This window comes from Oncorhynchus nerka, linkage group LG12, assembly GCF_034236695.1.
Source record: "Oncorhynchus nerka isolate Pitt River linkage group LG12, Oner_Uvic_2.0, whole genome shotgun sequence".
NCBI lineage: Eukaryota > Metazoa > Chordata > Actinopteri > Salmoniformes > Salmonidae > Oncorhynchus > Oncorhynchus nerka.
This window is the reverse complement of record NC_088407.1, coordinates 16135666-16155841: the sequence shown is the minus strand read 5'-3', so window position 1 is coordinate 16155841 and position 20176 is coordinate 16135666. Positions and strand designations below refer to the sequence as shown.

Genomic DNA, 20176 nt, shown 5'->3' with positions numbered 1-20176 from the left:
ACATCACAGTTCCATTAATGAGCTGGTAAGAGATCAGAAACAGACTGACACCCAGGATAACTCTACACTAGCCTGATCCCAGAACAGTTTGTGCTATCATTATCAGGCCATGACATGACAGTTCCATTAAGGAGTTGGTAAGAGATCAGAAACAGACTGACACCCAGGATAACTCTACACTAGCCTGATCCCAGAACAGTTTGTTGGTGAGAGAGAAACAGTTTATGCTCTCACTAGCCTGATCCCAGAACAGTTTATGCTCTCATTATGAAGACGTTACATCACAGTACCATTAAGGAGTTGGTAAGAGATCAGAAACAGACTGACACCCAGGATAACTCTACACACTGTTAGATGTTTGTTCCATGTAAGTTTCCACACAACAGTTATAGCCTGATTAGCATTATTAGGGAAATTTGCAACTGGTGTGAGAGAAACAGACTTCAGTTAAAATGGTAAGAATGGAAATAAAACTAAAATATTGACTTTGCAAGAGGATTTGACCCTGTAGGGTAAATCAATGAACAAATGGGCCCTTTTCAAAACAATAAACAGGAGAAGAAACAAAATAAAAGTAAATAATTACGCACCAAAAAAAACTATAGCAATATACAGCTTGTTACTCCACACAACACAGAAAAATACATGTTGTGACATTAGGAAAAAGGTCCATAATACAACAGTTTCTTCATATAGAGCTGAATACTGTCAAAACTAAATTAGACAGGAAAAGTTATGCAACTGCATGTAAGAAATGCAGTATCAGTCAAAAGGTTGGACACACCTACTCATTCCAGGTTTGTTAAAAATATATATTTTTTAAAATCTACATTGTAGAATAATAGTGAAGACAAACTATGAAATAACACATATGGAATCACGTAGTAACCAAAAAAGTGTTAAACAAATCAAAATATTTTATATTTGAGATTCTCCAAGAAGCCACCCTTTGTCTTGACAGCTTTGCACAATCTTGAATAAAAATATATATAAACTTTTGAATGGGTAGGTGTTTCCAAACTATTGACTGGTACTGAATATGTTATTTTTTTGATAGTTATGCTTTAAAAGCTCAGTATTCCAGAAAGAAGATGGTCACGTCACTGGTCGATATTTGGTCAATTTAGTCATACAAATTAATGACACATGAAATGATGTGCATTCTCATGCATAACTGGCCACAGTGAGAAAAGGTTCATATAACACACATACGTCAGACTGCAGATGCATCCATGGCTGAGTCCCCATTCTCCCGAAGTGTGCACTTGCACACTTTCTCGTAACCATTTCACAAAGGTTGAATCCAGCCAACGCTTACACCACTCCTACGCTTTTAAATCCATAAAAAGGGGAGTGTGCAAGTGCACACTTCTGGACAAGGGTGGATAACCAGAATGTAGCCCAAGCCAACTTTCACCCTCTGTCCATCCTCCCTCAGTGTACCAGGTCCAGCTGGCTGGCGGAGAAGGGCAGCACCCCGCTGACGTAGTAAGCGATGCCCAGAGAGAGCAAGGCGATGACCACCAGAAGTAGCAGCACCCTCCAGAAGCCCAGGTCCTCAACAAACTCCTGCCAGGTGGTCCTGAAGCTGGACAGGACTCCCTCCCTGTTCTGGAGGTCGGGGTTCAGCAGGGAGTGGCTCTCCATTGCACTGACAGGAAGAGAAAGAAGTAGCCCAGTGTCAGCTTACATGCCATTACTTGATTTTAAATAGGAGAGATAGACAGGAGAGACCGATAGGAGAAATAGGAGGGAGAGATAGATAGATAGGAGAGATAAACAGAAAAGACAGATAGGAGAGATAGGAGGGATAGATAGATAGGAGAGATAAACAGAAAAGACAGATAGGAGAGATAGGAGGGATAGATAGATAGATAGGAGAGATAAACAGGAAAGATAGACAGAGAGACAGACATGAGAGACAGACATGAGAGACAGACATGAGAGATAGACAGGAGAGATAGACAGGAAACAGACAGGAGAGATAGACAGGAGAGACAGACAGGAAACAGACAGGAGAGATAGACAGGAGAGACAGACAGGAGAGATAGACAGGAGAGACAGATAGACAGGAGAGATAGACAGGAAACAGACAGGAGAGATAGACAGGAGAGACAGACAGGAGAGATAGACAGGAGAGACAGATAGACAGGAGAGATAGACAGGAGACAGACAGGAGAGATAGATAGATAGGAGAGACAGACAGGAGAGATAGACAGGAGAGACAGATAGACAGGAGAGATAGATAGATGGTACACAAGTACATAGGGGGGTCGGTTTGGGATGGAACCCCCTTGTGTTGGAGAGATAGCACAGATAAATATATAGGAGAGACAGATAGGAGAGATAGCGCAGATATATATATAGGAGAGATAGATAGGAGAAATAGATAAACCTTTTCAGGACCCTGTCTTTCAAAGATCATTCGTAAAAATCCAAATAACTTCACAGGTCTTCATTGTAAAGGGTTTAAACACTGTTTCCCAGGCTTGTTCAATGAACCATAAACAATTAATGAACATGCACCTGTGGAACGGTCATTGAGACACTAACAGTTTACAGACGGTAGGCAATTAAGTTCACAGTTATGAAAACTTAGGACACTAAAGATGCCTTTCTACTGACTCTGAAAAACACCAAAAGAAAGATTCCCAGAGTCCCTGCTCATCTGTGTGAACGTGCCTTAGGCATGCTGCAAGGAGGCATGAGGACTGATGTGGCCAGGGCAATACATTTCAGTGTCCGTACTGTGAGACGCCTAAGACAGAGCTACAGGGAGACAGTACGGACAGCTGATCGTCCTCGCAGTGGCAGACCACGTGTAACAGCACCTGCACAGGATCGGTACATCCGAACATCACACCTGCGGGACAGGTATAGGATGGCAACAACAACTGCCCGAGTTACACCAGGAACGCACAATCCCTCCATCAGTGCTCAGACTGTCCACAATAGGCTGAGAGAGGCTGGACAGGGCTTGTAGGCCTGTTGTAAGGCAGGTCCTCACCAGACATCACCGGCAACAACGTCGCCTATGAGCACAAACCCACCGTCACTGGGGTGCTCTTCACTGACGAGTCGCGGTTTTGTCTCACCAGGGGTGATAGTCGGATTCGTGTTTATCGTCAAAGGAATGAGCGTTACACCGAGGCCTGTACTCTGGAGTGGGATCGATTTGGAGGTGGAGGGTCCGTCATGGTCTGGGGCGGTGTGTCACAGCATCATCGGACTGAGCTTGTTGCCATTGCAGGCAATCAACGATGTGCGTTACAGGGAAGACATCTTCCTCCCTCATGTGGTACCCTTCCTGCAGGCTCATCCTGACATGACCCTCCAGCATGACAACGCTGTGCGTAACAGGAAAGACATCTTCCTCCCTCATGTGGTACCCTTCCTGCAGGCTCATCCTGACATGACCCTCCTGCATGACAATGCCACCAGCCATACTGCTCGTTCTGTGTGTGATTTCCTGCAAGACAGGAATGTCAGTGTTCTGCCATGGCCAGCGAAGAGCCCGGATCTCAATCCCATTGAGCACGTCTGGGACTTGTTGGATCGGAGGGTGAGGGCTAGGGCCATTCCCCCAAGAAATGTCCAGGAACTTGCAGGTGTCTTGGTGGAAGAGTGGGGTAACATCTCACAGCAAGAACTGGCAAATCTGGTGCAGTCCATGAGGAGGAGATGCACTGCAGTACTTAATGCAGCTGGTGGCCACACCAGATACAGACTGTTACTTTTGATTTTGACCCCCCCTTTGTTCAGGGACAAATTATTCCATTTCTGTTAGTCACATGTCTGTGGAACTTGTTCAGTATATGTCTCAGTTGTTGAATCTTATGTTCATACAAATATTTACACATGATAAGTTTGCTGAAAATAAATGCAGTTGACAGTGAGAGGACGTTTATTTTTTTGCTGAGTTTAGATAGGAGAGATAGACAGGTAGATAGATATATAGGTTTCCAGCTTAGAGTGGGTGCAACAGAGTTAAGATCGTGCCGTTAGTGAGCTCCACAGCTCGAAATGTCACCAATCACGTTGCTGAATTGCTAGCCTTTCGGAGGCGTATTATTGTGAAGCAGGCAGTTAAGTGTGTTAGCGAGGCAGAGTACGAAACATCAAGTACCGGTAAGGACTTGTGAGTGAGGGAACTATACTGTTAAGCAGCATAGTAATGCCTGTAACATAGGCTCCCCTCCACTTCCTGCACTGTCCTCCCCCTGTTCTGTACCTCTCTCATTAACACCCCCACCCCTCTCCTCACCTCTCGCTCTCAGCCATTTGCATGGTCTCCAGTTTGGAGTGGGCTCCCCTGTTGAATCCTTTCAGCTCCTGTTCCTCTAGGCCCTCCAGCAGGCGGATAGCGTCCTTGTTCACTCCGCGCCTCTTGGCCAGCACCAGAGGAGTAGACCCGTTGTGGTTACTGGGAGAGAGAAACACACAATGTAGCATGATAATGTTCAAACAAGGGTCCAACCAATGTTTGAGAAACACATTGACACTATCGGGAGTGGACTGTTGGACCAATGTGTATATCTGAAAAACCTAACAGGGTGACCTAAAACCTATTAAGGGTTCCTCTATGTGATTAGAACCCCTGTAACTCTAACCCTGCTTTTACCCCTCAGTCAAAGCCCCTCGCAGGCCCCAAGCCAACTGTAAAACAGTCTCTACTCCCCCTCACTCCCTTCCAGGTCCTCCCAACCCTCAGCCCCTCTCAGGCCCCAAGCCAACTGTAAAACAGTCTCTACTCCCCCCCACTCCCTTCCAAGTCCTCCCAACCCTCAGCCCCTCTCAGGCCCCAAGCCAACTGTAAAACAGTCTCTACTCCCCCTCACTCCCTTCCAGGTCCTCCCAACCCTCAGTCCCTCTCAGGCCCCAAGCCAACTGTAAAACAGTCTCTACTCCCCCTCACTCCCTTCCAGGTCCTCCCAACCCTCGGCCCCTCTCAGGCCCCAAGCCAACTGTAAAACAGTCTCTACTCCCCCTCACTCCCTTCCAGGCCCTCCCAAACCTCAGCCCCTCTCAGGCCCCAAGCCAACTGTAAAACAGTCTCTACTCCCCTCACTCCCTTCCAGGTCCTCCCAACCCTCAGCCCCTCTCAGGCCCCAAGCCAACTGTAAAACAGTCTCTACTCCCCTCACTCTCTTCCAGGTCCTCCCAACCCTCAGCCCTCTCAGGCCCCAAGCCAACTGTAAAACAGTCTCTACTCCCCCTCACTCCTTTCCAGGTCCTCCCAACCCTCAGTCTCTACTCCCCCCCTCTCTCAGGCCCCAAGCCAACTGTAAAACAGTCTCTACTCCCCCCCCCACTCCCTTCCAAGTCCTCCCAACCCTCAGCCCCTCTCAGGCCCCAAGCCAACTGTAAAACAGTCTCTACTCCCCCTCACTCCCTTCCAGGCCCTCCCAACCCTCAGCCCCTCTCAGGCCCCAAGCCAACTGTAAAACAGTCTCTACTCCCCCTCACTCCCTACCAGGCCCTCCCAAACCTCAGCCCCTCTCAGGCCCCAAACCAACTGTAAAACAGTCTCTACTCCCCCTCACTCCCTTCCAGGCCCTCCCAACCCTCAGCCCCTCTCAGGCCCCAAGCCAACTGTAAAACAGTCTCTACTCCCCCTCACTCCCTTCCAGGTCCTCCCAACCCTCAGCCCCTCTCAGGCCCCAAGCCAACTGTAAAACAGTCTCTACTCCCCTCACTCCCTTCCAGGTCCTCCCAACCCTCAGCCCCTCTCAGGCCCCAAGCCAACTGTAAAACAGTCTCTACTCCCCTCACTCCCTTCCAGGTCCTCCCAACCCTCAGCCCCTCTCAGGCCCCAAGCCAACTGTAAAACAGTCTCTACTCCCCCTCACTCCCTTCCAGGTCCTCCCAACCCTCAGCCCCTCTCAGGCCCCAAGCCAACTGTAAAACAGTCTCTACTCCCCTCACTCCCTTCCAAGTCCTCCCAACCCTCAGCCCCTCTCAGGCCCCAAGCCAACTGTAAAACAGTCTCTACTCCCCTCACTCCCTTCCAGGTCCTCCCAACCCTCAGCCCCTCTCAGGCCCCAAGCCAACTGTAAAACAGTCTCTACTCCCCCTCACTCCCTTCCAGGCCCTCCCAACCCTCAGCCCCTCTCAGGCCCCAAGCCAACTGTAAAACAGCCTCTACTCCCCCTCACTCCCTTCCAGGCCCTCCCAACCCTCAGCCCCCTCTCACCAGATGTCTATCTTGAGACCGTTGGACACCAGGAACTGGATAGTATCCACGTGTCCACAGAGGTGTAGCGCCGTGTTTCCCTGGTAGTCTGTAGCCAGGAGGTCCGCCCCAAACTTATGGAGGAAACAACAGATGTCCACGTTCCCCCTGGCGGCCGCTAGGTGCAGGCCAGTACGGCCCCGGTTGTCCCGTGTGTTGGGGTCACAGCCCGTCTCCAGGAGCCGCTTGGTGAAAAGCAGGTCCCCGTCGATGCAGGCCTGCAGTTAGGGATTTGCCATTATTTAACCAGGTAAGTCATTGAGAACACATTGTCTTTCACGATAACGTCCCGGGATGAGTTAGATGAATTAGTTGATTGATTGATTCTGTATTGAATCAGAGAATAAGGGAATTGATTAACAGACCCTAGCTAACTTAAACTTTAAATCGATTCTGAAGACCTGGGAGCACACTGTAGCAAAACGTATTGCAACCGAAACAAGAGTTTCTAATTGGACAAATTCTGGTAGGTCCATCCCTGTTTGCTTCCGTTTGGTTCCTACACTGTTGCACAACACACACAACACCGGACCCTAGACCCTACACACTTGTGGGGATCTGAGAGGATTTGACAGGTGTCGTCAATATGGTGAAACCTCCATCTAACCTATCAGAGGGCAAGTGAAGCTACTACCAGATTGCTTACGCCTGTCAGATCCTCACAGACCTCCACAAGTGCATAGGGCGTAGGGGTGGATTTGGGATGCAACCCCCTTGTGTTGGACTCAACCCCACCAGGAGCAGGGGAGCAGACATTAGGGTTGTCAAATCACACGCGCCGAATACAACAAGTGTAGAATATACAGTGAAATGTTTACTTACGAGAGCTTACCCAACAATAAAATAACAATAACAACACTACTGGTACAGAGTCAATGTGCAGGGGTAGGCATCGTCCCTACCTGGAGCAGGGGAACGGAGGTCTGAGACGAGTCATTGATGAAGACATAGGACATGTCCGAGTGGGTGTCCCAAAATTCCAGCGTACCTGAAGGGGGGATATGGAGGAAGGGAGGGGAACGAAGAAGACGAGGAGGAAGGCAGAGGGAGGACACGGAGAAAAGGAAAGATTTATTGGTTAGGACTATGTACGGTGCCTTCAGGAAGTAATTACACCCCTTGGCTTTCCCACAATATGTTGTGTTACAGGCCTACACACAATACCCAATAGTGTCAAAGTGGAACTGTATGTAGAATTTTTCTACCAATTAAATAAAAATGAAAAACTGAAATGTCTTGAATCAACAAGTATTCAACTCCTTTGTTATAGCAAGCCTAAATACATTCAGCAGTAAATGCCTAACAAGTCACATAAGTTGCATGGACTCCCTCTTGAATAACTACCTCATCTCTGTAAGGTCCCTCAGTTGAGCAGTGAATTTCAAACACAGATTCAACCACAAAGACCAGGGAGGTTTTCCAATGCCTCAAAGAAGGGCACCTATTGGTTGATGGGTAAAAAAATAAAAATAAAAAGCATACATTGAACATCCCTTTGAGCATGGTGAAGTTGATTAATTACACGTTGGATGGTGGATCAATACACCTATTCACTACAAAGATAAAGGTGTTTTTCATAACTTAGTTGCCAGAGGAAAAAACGTCTCAGGGATGAGGCCAATGGTGACTTTAAAACAGTTACAGAGTTTTATGACTTTGATAGGAGAACACAGGCTGGATCAACATAATTGTAGTTACTCCACAATACTAACCTAAATGACAAAGTGAAAAGAATAAAAAATATTCCAAAACATGCATCCTGTTTGCAATAAGACACTAAAGTAGAAGTGCAAAAAATGTGGAAAAGAAATGAACTTTATGTCCTGAATACAAAGCGTTATGTTTGGGGAAAATCCAACACAACACATCACTGACTACCACGCTTCATATTTTCAAGCATGGTGGGGCTGCATCATGTTATGAGTACACTTGTCATTGGCAAGGGAGGTTGTTTTTTTTTAGGATAAAAGGAAACGGAATAGAGCTAAGCACGGGCAAAATCCTAGAGGAAAACCTGGTTCAGTCAGCTTTCCAACAGACACTGGGAGACAAATTCACCTTTCAGCAGAAAAATAAACTAAAACACAAGGACAAATATACAATGGAGCTGCTTACCAAGAGGATCGTCGCCTAGTTAAAGTTTTTCCTTAAATCGTCTTGAAAATCTATGGCAAGACAAGAAAATGGCTGTCTAGTAATAATCAACAACCAATTTGACAGAGGATGAAGAATTTAAAAAAATAATACTGTACAAATATTGTACAATCCAGGTGTGCATAGTTCTTGGAGACTTACCCAGAAATACTTTTATATTTTTTAATACCTTTATTTAACTAGGCAAGTCAGTTAAGAACACATTCTTATTTTCAATGACGGCCTAGGAACGGTTGGTTAACTGCCTTGTTCAGGGGCAGAACGACAGATTTTCACCTTGTCAGCTCGGGGGATTCAATCCTGCAACTTTACAGGTAACTAGTCCAACGCTCTAACCACCTGCCTCTCATTGCACTCCACGAGGAGACTGCCTGTTAGGCGAATGCAGTAGAAGCCAAGGTAAGTTGCTAGCTAGCATTAAACTTATCTAAAAGAAAACAATCAATCAATCATAAATACTAGTTATAACTACACATGGTTGATGATATTACTAGTTTATCTAGCGTGTCCTGTGTTGCATATAATCGATGCAACGCAGGGGGATGATTTAACAAAAGCGCATTTGTGAAAAAAAGCACCATCGTTGGACGACTGTACCTAACCATAAACACCAATGCCTTCCTTTCTTAAAATCAATACACAGAAGTATATATTTTTAAACCTGCATATTTAGCTAAAAGAAATCCAGGTTAACAGGCAATATTGACCAGGTGAAATTGTCACTGCTCTTGCGTTCATTGCACGGAGAGTTAGGGTATATGCAAGAGTTTGGGCAGCCTGGCTCATTGCGAACTAATTTGCCAGAATTTTACGTAATTTTGACATAACATTGAAGGTTGTGCAATGTAACAAGAATATTTAGACTAATGGATGCCACCCGTTAGATAAAATAACGAACGGTTCCGTATTTCACTGAAATAAATGTTTTGTTTTCTAAATTATAGTTTCCGTATTCGACCATATTAATAACCAAAGGCTCGTATTTCTGTGTGTTATGTTATAATTAAGTCTATGATTTGATAGAGCAGTCTGACTGAGCGATGGTAGGCAGCAGCAGGCTTGTAAGCATTCATTCAAACAGCACTTTCGTGCGTTTTGCCAGCAGCTCTTCGCAAGCACAGTGCTGTTTATGACTTCAAGCCTATCAGCCTAATGGCTGGTGTAACCAATGTGAAATGGCTAGCTAGTTAGCGAAGTGCGCGCTAACTTTTACTTTTCCAAAACTTTGTTTTTGCATTATTTAAACCAAATTGAACATGTTTCATTATTTATTTGAGGCTAAATTGATTTTATTGATGTATTATATTAAGTTAAAATAAGTGTTCATTCAGTATTATTATAATTGTCATTATTACAAAAAAAATATTGGCTTTTTTTGGTCCTCCAATATTCGGTATCGGTGTTGAAAAATCATAATCGGTCGACCTCTACACCAGACCAAAAGAAAACATCCACAAACAAAGTTTTACATTGTCATTATGGGGTATTGTGTGTTGGAGACTTAATTTTTTTTTTAAATCGATTTTAAATTCAGGCTGTAACACAAGATGTGTAATAAGTCAAGGGTGAGTTTTTGATCCACCTCTATGCAAACGACCCCATTCTGTATACTTCTGGCCCTTCTCTGGACACTTAACGAGCTTCAACGCCATACAACACTCCTTCCGTGGCCTCCAACTGCTCTTAAATGCTAGTAAAACGAAATGCATGCTCGTCAACCGATCGCTGCCCGCACCCGCCTGCCTAGCATCACTACTCTGGACGGTTCTGACTTAGAATATATGGACAACTATAAATACCTAGATGTCTGGCTAGACCGTAAACTCTCCTTCCAGACTCACATTAAGCATCACCAATCCAAAGTTAAATCTAGAATCGGCTTCCTATTTCGCAACAAAGCCTCCTTCACTTATGCTGCCAAACATACCCTTGTAAAACTGACTATCCTACCAACCTCGACGTTGGCGATGTCATTTACAAAATAGCCTCCAACACCCAACTCAACAAATTGGATGCAGTCTATCACAGTGCCATCCGTTTTGTCACCAAAGCCCCATATATTACCCACCACTGCGACCTGTATGCTCTCGTTGGCTGGTCCTCGCTACATATTCGTCGCTATACCCACTGGCTCCAGGTCATCTATGAGTCTTTGCTAGGTAAAGCCCTGCCTTATCTCAGCTCACCATGGTCACCATAGCAGCACCAACCCGTAGCACACGCTCCAGCAGGTATATCTCACTGGTCATCCCCAAAGCCAACACCCCTTTGGCCGCTTTTCCTTCCAGTTCTCCCCTTCCAATGACTGGAACGAATTGCAAAAAATCACTGAAGCTGGAGACTTAAATCTCCCTCACCAACTTTAAGCGTCAGCTATCAGAGCAGCTTACTAATCGCTGCAGCTGTACACAGCCCATCTGTAAAAAGCCCATCCAACTACCTACCTCATCCCCATATTTGTTTTTCTGCTCTTTTGCACACTAGTATTTCTACTTGCACATCCTTATCTGCACATATCACTCCAGTGTAAATTGCTAAATTGTAATTACTTCGCCACAATTGGCCTATTTATTACCTAATCTCATTACTTCATTTGCACATTGTATACAGATTTTTCTATTGTGTTATTGACTGTAAATTTGTTTATTCCATGTGTAACTCTGTGTTGTTTTTGTAGCACTGCTTTGCTTTATCTTGGCCAGGTCGCAGTTGTAAATGAGAACTTGTTCTCAACTGGCCTACCTGGTTATATAAAAATGTAATAAAAGGAGTATAAATACTCTCTTTAGGCACTGTAGCTAGAGCTAACACAAGGTAGGTAGCTAAGTTAGCTATTATTACTGAAATGAGCAGAACATTATTATTACCTAGTTAGATCCTTAAACTACATTACGAAAGGCAAACCCTGAATAAAAGTTCGCTTGGCGTATAAGTAAACGTTTAACTGCACATGCAGTGGATAGCTAGGCAGCTATCCAAGATAAACAGATATACAGCTAGCTAGCTACTTCTTGCCAGATAAGCTAACAAAAAGATGCTAGCTAACGCACTAGTAATAACGTGACTATAAGCAATTATCAATATTATCCAACACATCAAAACATTCGGAAAGCATATTATACCACATCTTCAGATGTTGGTGATGATATTTACCTGTTAATGTGTTCCAAATCAGACGTCAAAATCCCCTTTTCTGCAAAACAGTGTTGTTGTGGCGATGCTGAACAAGCTGTGATTTTACGACGACAGTTTGGCGCAGACCGCTTTACGGCAGAGGGTGGCTCTCAGAATCGGACCAATCAATCTACATTTCCAGCAAGGCCTAACAGTACATCTTTTTATTATCTAAATATCAATTTATTTAAAAATTCAGTTGACCTTGCCAGACATGTCCAGCCATATAATGCATGACGGAATTCAACATTAAAAAAACGTACAATCTCCATGGTCATCATTTGTTTCACTGTGGATTTTTTTTTTTTTTTTTAAAGGTAACTTTCACACTTGAAGGCAGTATAATTAATTTGCTATTTTGGTCAAGAATGACACGGTTTTGACAAACACTTTACCCTAAAAATATGTCAAATCAAATCACAATGTATTTATTTTATTAACAAGGTCTCAACACACTTTACAAAAATAATATTACAAACATTTTTAAACACAAAGTTTGTTTTACCCATTCAGCAGCAGTTTTCAAAATGCTCCTCAACCCATAAGGGGTTTAAATCTATTGATGGTGTTGGTCATTGGTTGATGATCAAATATGACCAGGGATGGACTGGGACCAGAAATCAGCCAGGGCATTTCCAACACACACCCCATTTTCTCCTCGAGGCCCCCTTTATAAGCCAAAAAATATATAATTTTGCACAAAGCCAATTTAAACAGGCCCAATGGGATTAAACAGGCCCAAAGGGATTAAAATGAACAGGCCCATCTGGCATTTGCCCGAACTGCCCTTTGGCCAGTCTGCCTCCAAATATGACTGCTGTGGCTTTCAGTGAAAGGATGAAGAAAACCTGGTCAAGAACTACAGGAAACGTAGGAATCTCTGTAATTGCAAACAAACGTTTCTGTACCAAATATTAAGTTCTGCTTTTCTGATGTATCAAATACTTATGTCATGCAATAAAATGCAAATTAATTAATATAAAATCATAAAATGTGATTTTCTGGATTTTTGTTTTAGTTGATGTGTACCTATGATAAACATTACAGAAACCTGCAAAATCGGCAGTGTATCAAATACTTGTTCTCCCCACTGTACCACTGTATGTGGCAGGGTCAATAGACAATCACGGACTATCTTTGTGGGCCTTGTCTCAGGATGGTAAGTTGGTGGTTGAAGATATCCCTCTAGTGGTGTGGGGGCTGGGCTTTGGCAAAGTGGGTGGGGTTATATCCTGCCTGTTTGGCCCTGTCCGGGTGGATCATCGGATGGGGCCACAGTGTCTCCTGACCCCTCCTGTCTCAGCCTCCAGTATTTATGCTGCAGTAGTTTATGTCAGGGGGTCTGTTATATCTGGAGTATTTATCCTGTCCTATTTGGTGTCCTGTGTGAATTTAAGTATGCTCTCTCTAATTCTCTCTTTTGGAAGACCTGAGCCCTAGGACCATGCCTCAGGACTACCTGGCATGATGACCCCTTGCTGTCCCCTGTCCACCTGGCCATGCTGCTGCTCCAGTTTCAACTGTTCTGCCTGCGGCTAATTTTAATTTTACTTTTATTTAACTAGGCAAGTCAGTTAAGAACAAATTCTTATTTTCAATGACGGCCTAGGAACAGTGGGTTATCTGCCTGTTCAGGGGCAGAAGGACAACTTTGTACCTTGTCAGCTCGGGGATTTGAACTTGCAACCTCCCGATTACTAGTCCAACGCTCTAACCACTAGGCTACCCTGCCGCCCTAATGAACCCTGACCTGTTCACCGAATGTGCTACCTGTCCCAGACATGCTGTTTTCAACTCTCTAGAGACAGCAGGAGCGGTAGAGATACTCTCAATGATCACTCTCTCTTTTCACTCTCTATGAAAAGCCAACTGACATTTACTCCTGAGGTGCTGACTTGTTGCACCTTCGACAACTACTGTGATTATTATTATTTGACCATGCTGGTCATTTATGAACATTTGAACATCTTGGCCATGTTCTGTTATAATCTCCACCCGGCACAGCCAGAAGAGAACTGGCCACCCCTCATAGCCTGGTTCCTCTCTAGGTTTCTTCCTAGGTTTTGGCCTTTCTAGGGAGATTATCCTAGCCACCGGTCTCCTACACCTGCATTGCTTGCTGTTTGGGGTTTTAGGCTGTGTTTCTGTACAGCACTTTGATATATCAGCTGATGTAAGAAGGGCTATATAAATACATTTGATTTGATTTGATGAATACAAAGGGAAAACCAGCCACGTCGCGGACACTGACATCTTGCTTCCGGACAAGCTTGTTGGACAAGCATTGTTGGACCTACAGTAGATGCACAAGCATTTCGCTACACCCACAATAACATCTGCTAAATATGTGACCAAAAAAAATGTATTTTATTTGTATTGGTGGTCTATAATTTAGTTACATTGTTCTCACATAATCTTAATCATTCTTTTTAATCTGATTAAATTGTAATACTTTATTTCAGTGTGAACACAAGAATACACATTTCAGACTCAATTCAATTCTGTTGTTTATCCTCTTTGAGGAAAATGTAGCACAACTGCATAATCATTGTAGGCACTTACGTATGTTATACATGTCAAATGTGGATTTGTATGAAGAAGAAAAAATATTCCGTTTTTCTCAAAATTCCTTTTAAAGATGGTGGAATTTATTTACCATCAGAGGACTGTGTCAAAAGAGTGACAATAAAAATGTCTTTTATCCTTTTGGGTAATTCAAAAATAATCATAGTACTGTATGTATTTCCATATAAAAACATATCCCAAAAAAAACTTCCGTTCCTATCATCGAATGTACAGACCAGCACCCACAAAATGTATTTGTAAATCACTTTTGATACAGGGGATACATACTGTGAAGTAAAAATAATTATAATCTAGATTACAGACAAAACAATGACAAATGAGGACAAATAATGTACTCAGGGCTACCAACGAGAGATGGGCCTATGTGATAGACATAGTGGTCATAGTGGTTACAATTTATTAAGTCACCCAGTACCTTTAACATAAATTCAGCGACAACTGCCACGTTCCAGGCCACCTACATTCCAGGTGTTGCATTTCATCAACCACCAACCAATGGTTGTGAGCCACCTCATCGACTACGTAGTTAGGCATCAATCAGATTGTTAGATCATAGAATGTGATCAGCTGATATGTTAATCACCTATTCAGGTGTTGTGAGATCTGGTAGGCGTCTGTAATGTAGTCAGCTCTGGAACCTAATGTAGTCGGCTCTGGAACCTAATGTAGTCAGCTCTGGAACCTAATGTAGCCAGCTCTGGAACCTAATGTAGTCGGCTCTGGAACCTAATGTAGTCGGCTCTTGAACCTAATGTAGTCGGCTCTGGAACCTAATGTAGTCGGCTCTGGAACGTGGCCATTAACAAAACAGGCTAAGGACAGTAGATAGGGACTACCAGAACACAATAGGCCTTAACGTTGATAAAAAATGTATAGTAAGCTTCTGTACAATAACAAACATTCTAACATGCTGACTACACCACTTGTGCCATGTGTGCAAGCGTTGCAAAATAAATGTACACATACATGTTATTCAATTATTGCCTATCCCATCTCCTTATTGGTGTATAGAAGCAGATACCGACGAGCCATCTCCTCATTTGTTATACCCACGTGGGTGATTGAAAGATTGACTTAGTTCGGTTGGTCGTCGTGGTATCACCAATCGCCATATAAAGTCCAAAGAAGAAAAAGCCTGGATTTAAACATTTAAAAAAATGGTATTTAACCAGGCAAGTCAGTGAAGAACAAATTCTTATTTACAATGACAGACTAGGAACAGTGGGTTAACTGCCTTGTTCAGGGGCAGAACGACAGATTTTATCTTGTCAGGTCGGGGATTTGATCTAGCAACCTTCTGGTTAGTGGCACAATGCTCAACCACTAGGCTACCTGCCGCCCCTGGAAGGAGGAGAGATGACTAGAAACTATTTGGTTGACCGTTTTATGTGTGGATGAATTGGTGGAGTAGAGGACCTTGTGCATTTCAGGTAAAATAACAACTCAACGTTTATATCCCAGGACAAATTAGGACAAATTAGTTAGCAACTGCAAGCTAGCTAGCTAAATTGCCATAAATGTTTAGCGCTTTTTGACCTGTCCTCAAATTAACAAATAGTTCACCGTTTGTTTTGATATTTTAACCTGCGTGTCGTGATCGCGTTTGGTGTGGGGGGACAAAATCAATTTATTTGGGATGCCTTCCAAGCGGTTATTGCGTACTTGTATGTTTTGGCTTGAGCATGGTGGGTGGTGGGTTTTTATAAATAATATAAGTACATTTTGGTCACAAAACATGGAGAGTAGATAGGCTAGCGAGGTGAGCAGATAGGCTAGCGAGGTGAGTAGATAGGCTAGCGAGGTGAGCAGATAGGCTAGCGAGGTGAGTAGATAGGCTAGCGAGGTGAGCAGATAGGCTAGCGAGGTGAGTAGGCTAGCGAGGTGAGCAGATAGGCTAGCGAGGTGAGCAGATAGGCTAGCGAGGTGAGTAGGCTAGCGAGGTGAGCAGATAGGCTAGTGAGGTGAGCAGATAGGCTAGCGAGGTGAGCAGATAGGCTAGCGAGGTGAGCAGATAGGCTAGCGAGGTTAGCAGATAGGCTAGCGAGGTGAGTAGATAGGCTAGCGAGGTGAGCAGATAGGCTAGCGAGGTGAGCAGATAGGCTAGCGAGGTGAGCAGAGTGAGTGAGTGAAACCCTGCAGAATATGACGGTTTTAAATAAGTATGATTTGGTGCATGGTACTATCAGCTTGGTCACCCATTCCAGTCAGCGAGAGAGTTGAAGTAAAGTAGCAGTGCTCTATATCTGTTTCCCCGAACATTTTTGTTTGTCTTGGGCAAATGTAATTCCCATTAAGCAACTTCAATTTGACATTTTACTAATTTAGCAGACGCTTTCATCCAGAGTGACTTACAGGAGCAATTAAGGTGCCTTGCTCAAGGGCACATCGGCAGATTTGTCACATAATCAGCTGGGGATTCGAACCAGCAACATTTCGGTTACTGGCCCAACGCTCTTGTGGTATCCTCTCCGTTCTGTGGCAGTTACAGTACATTTGCATTACAAGTCCCACAACGATCAGGATCTCACTGTGGGCGGAAACATACATTGTGGAGTGAGATGAAATAACCATAATAACCATGTGCGTTTGTTGTTGCTGATGTGTGTGCCAGCAGTGAATCGAGGAGCTGATAGGTTTGTTGTTGCTGATGTGTGTGCCAGCAGTGAATCGAGGAGCTGATAGGTTTGTTGTTGCTGATGTGTGTGCCAGCAGTGAATCGAGGAGCTGATAGGTTTGTTGTTGCTGATGTGTGTGCCAGCAGTGAATCGAGGAGCTGATAGGTTTGTTGTTGCTGATGTGTGTGCCAGCAGTGAATCGAGGAGCTGATAGGTTTGTTGTTGCTGATGTGTGTGCCAGCAGTGAATCGAGGAGCTGATAGGTTTGTTGTTGCTGATGTGTGTGCCAGCAGTGAATCGAGGAGCTGATAGGTTTGTTGTTGCTGATGTGTGTGCCAGCAGTGAATCGAGGAGCTGATAGGTTTGTTTCTGTGGTGGTGAACCTAAATCTTCACCGTCCGTCACTATAGCTAAACTGAAAAGTCAAACGTTGCGGACTGACTGTTACAGACGGACTGACATTTATATCTTACCCATTATTGGAATTCAAATCAGTGCAATACATTCACATACATGGTCTCTTATGACCAATTGTTTTTGTTCTAATACTGTGATTCGTCATTGGATGATGTTGTCTCACTATCTATGCCAATCATTCTAGTATTTTAAAAGTGCCTTTTTCCAAACTGTTGTCAAGTTGAGTCCCGGAGTAGGGTAACATAAAAAAGAAGACATATTGGTGAAGATGTCAATGGTGTGTGTGTGTTAAAGTGGTTGGCTAGCAGTAAATAGGTATGTACAGTATAGCAGGTCTCTCAGGTTTATGACTGTAGTTGTTATGGTAGAGATCTGTCCCAATGGAACCCTGTATTGTTCACTACTTGTGACCAGAGGCCTATGGAGCCCAAGCCATAAGTAGTGTACTATATAGGGAATAGGGGGGCATTTGGGACGTAACCAGGAAGGGGAAACGGTTCAGTGTGGTCCGAAGGGTTGGTTTGCAGTTGCACTAGGTAGCCGTGAATGTTTTCAGACCACGTAGCCATAGTAACGAGAAAACACCCACATAAAGACACATATTAGCAACACTGTCAGTGATATCCTAGTGCAGAGCAATCAAAACCTAGACCCCACATCTCTCCATCCCTCCCTCCCTCTGGGGGGGGGGGGGGCAGAAAGAGAGAGACAGGGCGGGGGGGAGGCAGAAAGATCGAGACAACAGGGGACGGTGCTTAAATTCAGTCAGTCATCTGGTCAATCATTTTTTTTTAAGGGGGAATGTTTTTAAATTTTTTTTACCTCCTCTCTCTTTTTCTTTCTGAGAAGTAATCATCACCCTCTCTTTTGTTGTTTCAGTCTCTGTGTTTTCCATTTCTTCTCTCTATCTCTCTATCTCTCTATCTCTCTATCTCTCTATCTTCGACTCTTCTCCCGGCTACAAGATCTTACTGCAGACCTGACAGCGACTGACTCTGCTGAGTTGGTTGCCTCCCTTCAGCGTGTCCATCGGAGGGGGGTTGAACTCGCGGTTAGGCTCCACCGTGGTCAGCCAGAAGCTGTACTTGTTGGCAAAGAAGTGGCAGGTGCCCTTAGCCCCGTTACACTCGATGAAGGGAGTTGCACGGAAGTCTTCCAGACAGGAGCCGGGTGAAACAAGGGACTGGCCTCCGCCCTCTGCCCCGGCAGCTGTGTGCTGTATGGGGGGAAAGAGAGAGGGAGAGACCCAGACAAGTCCTGGGTGTTAGTTTCACAATGGTGGTTTAGACTGGGGTAGTAGTGAAATAACTTTACATTTTAGTTACAAATATTGGCTGGGATTCAATCCGAGGCACACTGTACCGTGCTTGATATTTAAAGGTCATTTACGATTGAGCTGAGATATGCAGCGTTTACCATGAATGTGATCTCTGAGAATGTGGGAATATTGCCTTTGAAAGGTACACTGTCAAAAGTGCTCTACAACACACCGTGGATTGAATCTGGCTTTAATCCCACATCACTCACCATGAGGAAGGAGTACCCGATCCAGAGGGACCTCCAGCCAGCAGGGCAGGTGGGGATGGTGAGGTCCTGGGAGTGGACGGCCACAGCCTGGGACATGGCCTCGCACACAGAGCACCTGCTGATGTACTGGCTGATGGCCTCCTCTCCCACCGGCATCATGGGGATGGGCGCAGTGGTGGACAGCCAATAGGACTTGTCGTTGCGGCTGGCGTAGTAACAGATCTCGTTGGGCGTGCAGTAGAGGAAGGGGACAGTGCTGAAACGGGGGAGGCAGGAGCCCGCCATACCTGGGGGAGAGGAGAGAGGAGAGAGGAGAGAGGAGAGAGGAGAGAGGGGAGAGGAGAGAGGAGAGAGGGAGAGAGGAGAGAGGAGAGAGGAGAGAGGAGAGAGGAGGAGAGAGAGAGGAGAGGAGAGGAGAGGAGAGGAGAGGAGAGGAGAGGAGAGGGAGAGGAGAGGAGAGAGGAGAGGGAGAGGAGAGAGAGAGAGAGGAGAGAGAGAGGAGAGAGAGGAGAGAGGGGAGAGGAGAGAGGAGAGAGAGAGAGGGGGAGGAGAGAGGAGAGAGGAGGGAGGAGAGAGGAGAGTGGGAGAGGAGAGAGGAGAGAGGGGAGAGGAGAGAGGAGAGAGGAGAGAGGGGAGGGAGAGAGGAGAGAAGAGAGAGGAGAGAAGAGAGAGGAGAGAGGAGAGAGGAGAGAAGAGAGAGGAGAGAGGAGGGAGATTGAGAGGGAGGGATATAAAGATTATCTCTCTGTAAGATTTGTAGGTCTCTGTGTGTGTGTGTGTGTGTGTGTGTGTGTGTGTGTGTGTGTGTGTGTGTGTGTGTGTGTGTGTGTGTCTGTGTGTCTGTGTGTGTGTGACTGACCGAGGTCCTGGTTGTGTGCCTTCTCCTGCCCCTCTACGTACAGCAGACTGTATCCCTCCCAGAGCCGGGACATGCCCTGGGGACACATGGGTACCTGGTTGTTCTGACTGTGTTTCACCAGGGTGAAACCAACACTCCTGCTGCGGGCCACACTGCCAGGGGGACCCTGCAGACCAGGCTTACCAGGCAGACCTGAGGGAGAGAGGAGAAGAAGGAGAGGAGGGAAGAAGTAGGGGGGAGGGGGGAAGAGGAGTTACAACAGGAGAGGCGGAAGAGGGGAGAGGGGGGAAAGGTGTGTAGAGGAGAGTGGAAAAGGAGAGGAGGAGAGAAGAAGAGAGGAGAGGATAAGAGAAGAGAGGAGAAGAGAGAGGAGAAGGAGGGGGACGAAGAGGGGTAACAGGAGAGGAGAAGGAGGGGGAAGAAGAGAGGGGTAACAGGAGAGGAGAAGAGGAGGGGGAAGAAGAGAGAGAAGAGGATAGGAGAGGAGTGCTACATGTTTAAATGTTGGGTAATTAAGTACCTTCAGCTATAATGCATTATGATGCGGTTATAGAGCATTGTAAGACTTTACATGTATCGACATCTCTTTCTCTCACGCGCACGCACACGTAT

At 45.1% G+C, this 20176-nt stretch overlaps 2 protein-coding genes across 4 annotated transcripts in view; both read right to left on the bottom strand.

The window, feature by feature from the left end:
- Positions 1 to 335: 335 nt before the first annotated feature.
- Positions 336 to 11636, bottom strand: LOC115137894 (ankyrin repeat domain-containing protein 46-like). Of its 3 annotated transcripts, XM_065025284.1 has the most exons (7): positions 11540 to 11636; positions 8348 to 8397; positions 7577 to 7673; positions 7135 to 7220; positions 6194 to 6450; positions 4265 to 4423; positions 336 to 1651 (listed from the first exon to the last, which is right to left on the bottom strand). In XM_065025284.1, the coding sequence occupies exons 4-7, from the start codon at positions 7186 to 7188 to the stop codon at positions 1435 to 1437; spliced, it is 687 nt and encodes a 228-aa protein (XP_064881356.1). In that variant the 5' UTR covers positions 7189 to 7220; positions 7577 to 7673; positions 8348 to 8397; positions 11540 to 11636; the 3' UTR covers positions 336 to 1434. The 3 variants fall into 3 exon arrangements, with proteins under 3 accessions (XP_064881356.1, XP_064881355.1, XP_064881354.1); XM_065025283.1 differs by lacking the exon at positions 7577 to 7673; XM_065025282.1 differs by lacking the exons at positions 7577 to 7673; positions 8348 to 8397.
- Positions 11637 to 13127: 1491 nt separating this feature from the next.
- Positions 13128 to 20176, bottom strand: part of LOC115139039 (collagen alpha-6(IV) chain-like) — a 320502-nt gene continuing 313453 nt past the window's right edge. Inside the window, exons 41-43 of the mRNA XM_065025281.1 lie at positions 19565 to 19756; positions 18706 to 18992; positions 13128 to 18394 (exon numbers count right to left, since the gene is read on the bottom strand). Of these exons, the coding sequence (XP_064881353.1) occupies positions 18137 to 18394; positions 18706 to 18992; positions 19565 to 19756 (737 nt within the window). The 3' untranslated portion in view covers positions 13128 to 18136. The remainder of the gene's footprint in view (positions 18395 to 18705; positions 18993 to 19564; positions 19757 to 20176) is intronic.